The sequence below is a fragment of the Podarcis liolepis genome (assembly GCF_965112155.1).
Source record: "Podarcis liolepis genome assembly, chromosome: 1".
In the NCBI taxonomy this organism is placed as follows: domain Eukaryota; kingdom Metazoa; phylum Chordata; class Lepidosauria; order Squamata; family Lacertidae; genus Podarcis; species Podarcis liolepis.
Genome location: NC_139554.1, coordinates 29,867,321 through 29,877,209, shown reverse-complemented (window position 1 = coordinate 29,877,209; position 9,889 = coordinate 29,867,321). Strand labels below are relative to the sequence as shown.

General features: G+C 42.3%; 2 protein-coding genes across 8 annotated transcripts in view; one reads left to right on the top strand and one right to left on the bottom strand.

The window, feature by feature from the left end:
- Positions 1-36: 36 nt before the first annotated feature.
- The window catches only part of SAMD15 (sterile alpha motif domain containing 15), a gene marked incomplete at its 5' end in the record, with an annotated part of 18,149 nt that continues 8,296 nt past the window's right edge, over positions 37-9,889 (top strand). For 2 of the 4 annotated variants that reach the window (XM_083503311.1, XM_083503310.1), the window contains 4 exons: positions 37-468; positions 1,411-1,509; positions 2,413-2,779; positions 5,836-5,909. In XM_083503311.1, the coding sequence (XP_083359437.1) occupies positions 37-468; positions 1,411-1,509; positions 2,413-2,779; positions 5,836-5,909 (972 nt within the window). Of the gene's footprint in view, positions 469-1,410; positions 1,510-2,412; positions 2,780-3,653; positions 3,882-5,835; positions 5,910-8,260; positions 8,293-9,889 lie in introns of those variants that run through there. The other 2 variants (XM_083503312.1, XM_083503313.1) reach the window with 2 other exon arrangements.
- The window catches only part of NOXRED1 (NADP dependent oxidoreductase domain containing 1), an 8,494-nt gene continuing 2,736 nt past the window's right edge, over positions 4,132-9,889 (bottom strand). For 2 of the 4 annotated variants that reach the window (XM_083502904.1, XM_083502901.1), the window contains 4 exons: positions 9,626-9,806; positions 8,292-8,446; positions 6,713-6,938; positions 4,132-4,864 (listed from right to left, as the gene is read on the bottom strand). In XM_083502904.1, the coding sequence (XP_083359030.1) occupies positions 4,585-4,864; positions 6,713-6,938; positions 8,292-8,446; positions 9,626-9,806 (842 nt within the window). In that variant the 3' untranslated portion in view covers positions 4,132-4,584. The remainder of the gene's footprint in view (positions 4,865-6,712; positions 6,939-8,291; positions 8,447-9,625; positions 9,807-9,889) is intronic. The other 2 variants (XM_083502903.1, XM_083502902.1) reach the window with 2 other exon arrangements.

Genomic DNA, 9,889 nt, shown 5'->3' with positions numbered 1-9,889 from the left:
CGTTGCTGCTGCCGCTGCTCGGGGCTGGCAGGGGACATGGAGTCGCCCTCGCAGGCTGCGAAGATGGAGGAGAAAGCGGAGGAGAAAGCAGAGGAGAAAGCTGAGGAGAAAGCTGAGGAGAAAGCGGAAGAGCCGGAGGAGGCGGCGGACGACGACGACGACGAAGACGACGAAGACGACGAGGATTACGGAGACGAGGATGACGACGACGAGGACGACGAGGACGAGGGAGGAGGCGGCACCAGGGGGGCTCGGCGGAGGCGCCGCAAGTCAATCCGTCCTGCCTCCGGATTCAAACTCGATTCCGCCGTGTCTGGCTCCGAAGCGGGGCTTGAAACCGAAGCGGGAAGCGGGGAACAATCCGAGCAGGATGGCAAGAGTCCCGCCCTGATGGGCCCTTACTTTTTAGCCTGGACTCCCGAAGAGGTGGCCGAGTGGATCGAAGCGCTGGGATTCCCCCAGTACAAGGTAAACAGAGTTGGCTTTGCAGCGCAGGGAGACAGCAGGATGGATGCAGGATGGGACCATCACGATGGTACAGTATGTGGAAGAAGGAAGTTCAGGGTGAGGGGAGGGGAGTCTTCCTGATATGACAAAGCGAAGAAAGGTTACCCTGAGCATGTGTAGAGTGCACTTCAGTCACCCAAATGGATGCTTTTGTAACACACTTTTGTTATTCTTCTGATTTGTAATTGCATTGTTTTGAATTATAGACATGTATCCTAGAAGGGGTCACACACACACGAAATGAAAATAATCCTGACCAACCTTCACGTATAGCAGCATTGATTTATTGAATGTATTTATATCCTTCCTTTCAAAGAAGCTCAGGGCAGCATACATGAGAAGACATTCAGCTGTTTGAGCCCAGCTCCACTTCTGTGAATTGTTGGACCTTTGTTATATTTAATTAAATGCCACCAGTTTAAGTTGAAAGGGACGCGTGTGGCTCTGTGGGTAAAACCTCAGTGCCTAGGACTTGCTGATCGCATGGTCGGCGGTTCGAATCCCCGCAGCGGGGTGAGCTCCCGTCTTTTGGTCCCAGCTCCTGCCCACCTAGCAGTTCGAAAGCACCCCTAACTGCAAGTAGATAAATAGGTACCGCTTTATAGCGGGAAGGTAAACGGCGTTTCCGTGTGCTGCGCTGGTGCCGGCTCGCCAGAGCAGCTTCGTCACGCTGGCCACGTGACCCGGAAGTGTCTCCGGACAGCGCTGGCCCCCGGCCTCTTAAGTGAGATGGGCGCGCAACCCTAGAGTCGGACACGACTGGCCCACACGGGCAGGGGTACCTTTAGTTTAAGTTAGTTGGAGAAATAAATAAAAGGTTTTGCCACTTGTCATACATACCACATGCTATGTAATTATGCAGTTTTGTTGTTGCTGATTTGTTTCTTGTTTTGTTGTAATTAGGAGTGTTTTACTGCAAACTTTATCTCTGGTCGCAAACTCATCCATGTAAATTGTTGTAATCTACCACAGATTGGGATAACTGACTTTGAGCATATGAAGGTAAGAGCACATACTGCAACTGGATCTTCCTTGTAGATGGAAGACAGATTATGTGACAAGTGATATGGGCATATGCACTTTTGTAAAGACTAGATTTTTTCTCCGGTTACTTCTGTTTTATTATACACCGGGTGTTTCCATGGTAGATTTTGCCACAGTTGAGAGAGAGCTGAATAATACCATTTTTTGGCAGAAGATGAACTGTGGCAGAACAGAAACAGTGCTGCATGTAACGATTGCAGAATAGGAAAGAAAGCAATGCCTTCTTACATCCTGAGAACAGGAGGCTGGACTAGATGGTACTTTGGCCTGATCCAGCAGGGCTCTACTTATGTTCTTAGGATTGCAGTATTAAATCAGTAAAATCTGTCTATTGCTGCTGGGTCCTGTCTCCTAAAACTATTGCTATTATAAGCTTATAGCTAAAACTAAAGCTTTGTTATATGATACTAGATAGCTCCCTGTGTTTAGAAATTCCTGTACATGACATAAAATAGCAGCAGCCATGGGAATTTTGGAAACCATCTAAAGAAACTGCTTCAACTAACTGAAATTGCATTTTTTTTATCCGCACACATTCATCTTAGGAAGCTTTCCTATACTAAGTCATACTTTTTCTCCATCTAGCCCAGTGTTATCTACTCTGATAGCAGTTTTCCTAGTTCTCAATGAGAAATTTTCTCCATTGCTTGCTACACAGGATACATTTAAGAAAAGATGCCAAGAATTGAAACTGGGATCTTCTATATGTGTAACATGTGTTTTATCATGGAGCCATGGTCCCTTCCTTCTCTTGCTGTTTTATTATGGGATACAAGGATGAAAACTCAACAGAACAAAAAATTTAATACATTTATTTTCCTAATGGAGATGGTTTTCTTAAAACTTCCTTTTGCTTTTCAGGAAATTTCACGACATATGCGAGAATTGCTGGAAATAGAGGAGCCCCCCTTTGTCAGAAGCATCTCTCTCCCCCGCAGAGATAATATGGGTTTGTTTCTGGAGCAGAAATCGCGGACTGGAAAACGAAGTGATGCCCTTACCTATTCTCAGTTTATCGAAGACTCAGGATTACGTAACTATGAGCCAGCACCACCACAGGATGAAAGTTCATGGCATGAAAGTTCACAATATAAAAGTTTACCGCAAAGTAGCTCGCGGCGGAGTAGCTCACGGCGGAGTAGTTCACGGCGGACTAGCTCACAGCAGGCTAGCTCACATCAAGCTAGTTTGCAGCAAGCTAGTTCACAGGAAATGAGCTCACAACATGGTAACTGATATTCCCAAAAGAAATAAATTGGGTTTTTTAACACTATCAAGTTGGGTGTGGTCCCGATTCACTGAGCAGCTAGTTGGACTACCTGATCTTAAAAGGCAATTTTAGTGGTTTCAGAGCAAACAGAGATGTGCTTTTCTGCAGCCTAATCCTAAACATGGCAAAGAGGGCAGTCATGCAGCTGTGGTGTCAACACAGAAACAGAACACACAGAAACACAGGAGAGTGTTCTTACTGGAGTTTATCTTAAGGTCTTTTCCTTGCTCTTTGTGAGGGCTCACATTGGCCTGATTCACACAACAGCCTAAACCTAAACCATTGCTTAGCCCAAGTGTGTGTACAAGTGTGTGGAGGCTCCTGGAGAGGAGATTGCATATGATTTGGTCCTCTTTCTGCTACTGCACTGAACTAAGACATGGTCTGGCTTATAATATCATCCAAACACAAGCTCATGGTTTAGGTACCCTGGGAAACCATAAACTGTAAATCTCAGAGCAAATCTTAAAGCTTGTGGTTAGTGTGGAAACCATGAGCCCAGGGATCAATGAGCCAAACCATGGTTTAGCTTAGTGCAGCACATTAGCAGTACAGTCAAGCCTCGGTTGATGAACGCAATCTGTTCCGGAAGCCTGTTTGGCTTCCGAAATGTTCAACAACTGAGGTGCGGCTTCCAGTTGGCTGCAGGAGCTTTTTGCACTCAAGCAGAAGCCACATTGGACATTCGGCTTCTGAAAAACATTCGAAAACTGGAGCATTTACTTCTGGGTTTTCGTTGTTCAAGAGCCGAAACATTCCAAAATGGAGGTGTTTGGGATCCGAGGTTTGACTGTATGTATATTGTCGTTGGAGCTATGGTTTGTCTTAACAGGGTGTGTGAGCCAGACTGTAGTGTGATGGCTGTGAACATGCACTGTGAAAGCCGCGGTTAAAACATTGCCCCAGCCATGATCTCACCATTTAGCCATAGTCAAGCAACCATCCCTCATCCATAGTATCTCCATCTACAGTACACATTTGTAAGGATTACCTAGATGAAGTGTATGGTAAATGTCAAGTGTTTTTATAATATAAAAAACTCAGAATCTATGGTTTTGGATATTTACATTTTATGCCACAGATTTTTGTATTCATCCTTGAGTTCATAAAATATGGATTTTGCTTCATAGGCTGCGTTCACACAAAATCTTATTCATGAAGCAATGGAGACTGTGTTCATTGGATTGCTTAGAAGTTGTGTTCCACAGTTTTTCGTTGAATATATTTTCAAGTGATCATGCTTAGCTTCAGCTAAGAAGTGATTTTCCTGTTTTCCATTTATCCTGAACTGAGGCAGCTGTTTATCACCATTGTATTGCAACATTGTATATGTTATTTATTTAAATCACTTGCATTCAGCTATGAGGTTTAGACAAAAACAGTGGCAGATGAAGGAGTACAGGTTTAGCTACATGAGAGGTAAAAGAACAAATGGCTAATAATTATATTAGTGTTTCTTTTCACTTTATTTTACCATACCATAGCGTAGATATGATAGGATCTAAACATTTTAAAAACATGTCATTCCTGAGATTCAGTTTGTAGCAATTCTTCCCTGCTTAGCCTGTGTTACAAACTTTCCATTGCTAAATATCACCCCCCCCCATTGATATATTTGTTCATTACAAATCACTATTTGGATACCTGAAATGTATGTGGTTAGAAAGGGTAGTAGTTACTTAATACTTACATAGGTTTTAGTACTGAGATTAAAAGCAATACCTTTCCTACTTCTTCTTGACTGGAGTCACACCATAATTAATTTATGTCTCTTCAGAATCAGAACTAGATCCCTCTTCTGCTTTGCTTATGAAAGTCCCATCTAGGCCATGAATCAAAGTCTTGGTGGGGTTCAGTAGCACAGCTGAAAGAGATGTCTTCTTAGAGACAGCGCTCATGGAGTCTTCAGTGTTTGTGGATAATACAGCAATCAAGTTACGATATAATAAAGCAACTTTCTGGAAAGATGTAGTTGATTCAAGAAACTGGCTAAAAGGTGAGTCCCTTTGCTGTACAGCTGTCAGGTCAAACCATGGGAAAGTACTAGGGGAACAGAAAACATTTATATATAGGTCACTACTACCAAACTTTGGAAGGACAGATCGTGAAGCTGAGGCTCCAGTACTTTGGCCACCTCATGAGAAGAGAAGACTCCCTGGAAAAGACCCTGATGTTGGGAAAGATGGAGGGCACAAGGAGAAGGGGACGACAGAGGACGAGATGGCTGGATAGTGTTCTCGAAGCTACCAGCATGAGTTTGACCAAACTGCGGGAGGCAGTGGAAGATAGAAGTGCCTGGTGTGCTCTGGTCCATGGGGTCACGGACACGACTAAACAACTAAACAACAACAACTACCAAACTTTTAGAAGACATCTGAAGGCAGCCCTGTTTAGGGAAGCTTTTAATGTTTAATAGGTTATTGTATTTTAGTGTTTTGTTGGAAGCTGCCCAGAGTGGCTGGGGAGACCCGGCCAGACAGACGGGGGATAAATAATAAGTTGTTGTTGTTGTTGTTACTATTGAATACATATTTGAAACTAAAGGGAGTGGTGCATCCAAAATGCTATGGAAAGAATTAATGTAGTATAGAATTCTATGGTGTCACCACAGTAGGCGGTTTTTTCAGTTAGGTCTGTTATTAACTGTAGGGAGTGAGAGTGAGTTTCACAATGAGAGCAGCAGTTGTTGTTTTATGCTGCTATGTGCCTTGGAATATAAGTCTCTACATATTTAGCCAGTCTCATATATTAATGTAAATGTGTTTTAGCATACCAAGTAAAGTAATGTGTTATGTTTAAACTCTAAACTCTAATCTTACACAGTCTTTTCTAGGAGAGAAAAAGAGAATGATATTTTATAAAGGGTCAAACGACCTTGGGCAACTTCCGCACATATAAATGCCACCATTCTACCCTTATATTTTTGTTGTTATAGAGGTCTTGCAGATAAAAATGGGAAGATTTAATATTTAACTTGCTAACCACTTTTCTTTCTTTCTTTCTTTCTATGCAAGGGCTGCTAAGAGAAAACAAGACAAAAGAACAAAGAACAGAATATACTGCACAGCTTGGAAGCTGCCTTCTCTTGGTCAGTCCACAACAGATATGGCATTAAATGCATTTGATGGGTTGTATTCAACATAGCGCTAAGGTGAACATTCCATCAAGCCAAGGATTTCTCCCTGTGCAACAAAACATACCCCCCCCCTTTCTCCATGCACCCCCTAAATCTGTGCTGGAGGTTTTCCCAACCCTCGCGAGCAGATGCATGGGGCATGTGCAGAGAGAGGAAAGGAAATCCTATTGCGCTAGTACAAGTATTTAGTTGAATGTCACCTTAATGTTTCTTCCCTTTTAGCAATAACAGTCGGTAGAATCTTACCTCTTTAAGCCAATAACAGTCTGGATGGGGATTTTCAGCAGAACTGAAGCATGGGGAAAGGTAGCATCCATTCTTGCACACCAAAGTCCCATGCCAGTGCTGCATATACTTAGTGGCCATTGCAATGGTATAGCAACCCCACACACAATCAGAACTATACACAGGATGCGTGACTTTTCAATGTTAGGAACTCACTACCACATGGAAACATTTCCAACAACTTCCACGCAACTGCCTAACTTTAGGTTTAACCCTGTTTCAAGCAGACACTAACCCCAGATGTTAAATTAACCTGGTATATAAACTCTATGTCTTCTGGAAGTTTAAACTGAGTAGGGTTTGGAGAACAAGAAAATGGGGCGTTGGGTCATCAGGATTGAAGAACATAGGGTTCTTTTACTTGGAAAGCATGTTTCTAATTCAGTATCATGCACAGATGAAGCTCCATCCACTTTTTAAAATGCTCAGTAGGTCAAGAGTAAATACTATTTCCAGTTTGTCATACGTACTTATTACATTGCAGGGTGGAAGCGAAGGCTTGGTTGATGAAGTTTTCACAAACTAGCTCTGGTGATTCCAATCTATTATCTAAGGAGGTGGTGCTAGCTTTTGCAGGAAAACACGCTTCACTGAGGAAGAGCAGGGCTCTCATGTAGGTTACACGCTGCCATGTATAGCTATTTAGAGCTGCATAGAAAACTGCTGCCAGCCACTTTGTATTGACAACAATTTCCGCTGTAAGATAACAGAAATGTTATATTAGAATTAGACATACAAAGTGTTTAGTTCACCATACTGCTAGGAGGCCTGCACAGCATGATGCAACCCTTAAGCCAACTTTTCCTTTCAATTTTTGACCCTTCTCCCTGGTGAGGGATTGCCATTGTCTGAGGCCCTTTCCCTCACCTTTTTGGGGAAAACATATAAGGCCCACACAAGCAGGATCATGAATGGGAAGTGGGCTGAGAGGATACCTGCGTCTCTCCTCCTGTCCGTGGATGCAGACTCTGACCTGAAAGGCAGCTAAATGAGCCAAGGATAAAATGGTTGATTTCTGAGGCAGCTACTACTTCAGGATTACAGGTGGATGAATCACATTTTTGAAATCTTCTGTAGAAACAAGTCCTTGTACATAGAAAACTAGCGCAGCAAGGGGCTCAGTTGCCTTTTGCAAATATGCTACTTCTTTATTTATTGGAAGCTTTAAAAAAAATAATGAGAGAAGCATGAACCAAAATAATCTCTCTCACTTCCAGCCCACTTTACTATCTCATTCTGCTGCATGTGTGGATTGAGTCTCAGAGGGAGGCATGTGATGCTGGTGCCACTTTTTCCAAGCTGATGGCAGCCAGCTATAATGGGTGGTGCACCTGCATCTGAGACTCCATTTCTGGGCTGGAGAGAAAAATTATAAGGGACAGTGTTTTGTTGTTTGTGTTGTTTTTTTACATGTTTAGGGTTACTCTCATTTTAACTCAAGAAAATCAACATTTTATAGTTCAGATCAGGAAAAATAAATACAGTAAATGGACAAAAACACAAATATTCACAAAATGTTTGGGGTATGCGTACCCGTGCGTACTCCCAGAAAAAAAGCACTGAGAAGGGGTAATTGGCCAATGCAGGGACAGAGGACAGACCTCTGGTGGTAGAGAGCGAGAGAAGAGAAAGCTGTGGAATGTGGGGGAGTGGAAACGTTAACAGAAATGAGGTTCAAACATCCAAGACTAAAAATGAAAATGGTTAAAACTGTAGCAAAAGTGAACTTTGCTTTTAACAGCAGTTGGGCTGAACAAAATATTCAGATACAAACATTAAGTATTGGAAGTGCTCAGATATAATCACTCATTTGCCACATATAGCGGGGGGGGGGGGGATGTCAGAATACCTCCTATGTTTTTGGAGGATGGTTTGTTTTGTGCATCTTGATCTACGACATGGCAAATGAACCTATTTCACCTCCTCCCTGCATACAGATACAAAAGCTGGGCTTTGATTATAAGAGGTGAACATTAAATTAACCACATAACAATAACCAAGCGCTCTTCTTCATACAGGCTGCAAAGTGAAGAAAGATAGTTCACCTACCATTCGGGTTACAGGGACATGTGGCTTGGATAACAGCTGGGTCTTTGAGGGCTTCCACAACTGTCCTGCTGGCCTCCCACATCTGAAAAAGTCCACTCTCCACAAACTTGTACTGTGGCCTCAAGATGTTATTGGAGGAAAGAAGTTGTTTCAGCCTAAAAGCAAATAAGAGCAGAGTTAATCAGATGGACTTTGGTCCAAGAGGCAAGCAGGCAAAAGAAGAATGATAAAACGTGTTCTAAAGCTCATTATGGAAAATCACATTGACAAAGGCACAGACACTACAGCACCATCTGGTGTCACATGTTTAACGATATCATTGCCTGAATGTAGCTGAGTCCACTGTTACATGCCTTCAAAATGCATTCATGCATGTGTGTGGGCTCACTGGACTGGATTGTAATCACTGCCCCCAATTTCTACATGTTGCTGCTGTAGTTATTCATTTATATACCCCTTAATGCCAAAGGGTTCTAAGTGGTTTACAAGTCTAAAAATCAGTTGCACAAGCATTAAAATACAGTATAAATGATTAAAATTCACAATAAAAATCCTATTAAAACACTGAAACACAAACTCATCATTAAAATATACAATAAAGCAATCCCATTAAAACAATACACTGATTAAATGTTCGGTAGAAGATATGGGTAGAGCCTGGTACTATGAAAATGATATGTTTACAATCACCATTCCTGACATCCTTAAGAAAACTCACAATACAGGCCAGAATGGTCATTCTGTAATGTGTCAATCTCTGAGTTTTAGGGGTTCAAGCTTGTACCGTGGTTGCAGTGAGTGAGCAAGTGTGTGTCATAGTATAAGCAGTTAAGAAACCAAACACATCTGGTAGTGTGCCCTGCTTAAGTTACATTGGAAAAACTTCAAACATGGCTTTCCTTATAACCAAGAATGTACATGTTTTGCATTAATGGCACAGACTAAACACTGTCACACACCTAATTCTAATACCAGCTGTGCAATCTTGGGGGAAGTGCATAGGATTGTGGTCCCAAGCTATAATTTGATGAACGGTTAGTTGGGAGAGTTTCCTTGAGAACTGAATGGGACTTGCTTCTGAGTAAGCAGGCATAGATTTGCACTGCTAATCTCAGAATTCTAAAATCTAATATGAGCAAAATCCTTAGATCTAGTTCCCAAGTAAAGCAGATAGTACCAGGAAGGATCACCTTGAATACATAAGGTTCATCACAACTTTGACACCAGCAATTGCTTAACTCAGCGGAAATAGTTACTTGTTGCTTTTAAGTTGTGTCACACAATTGGATGATATCTTCAAATTAAGCTAGCTCTGATGTTTTAATGCACAGTACCTGGGCAGAGGGATAGCTGTGACCAAGCTGTAGACAATGCAACATTTTGTAAGTGCATCCTGGATTTCTGCACAAATGTGTGGGAGGTGAGACGGAAGACAGCAGAGAAATACAGCATCTGCCCAGCCCACCAGCTTCCTGTTGTCATAAAAGCAGGTAACTCCCAGTGTCTCAAATTCTCCTGGAAAAGACAATGGAGAGGAAAAATGATCTCTTGTTTCCACATAAGAATGGCCACCTATTTAATACCTGAGGTTGCAACCC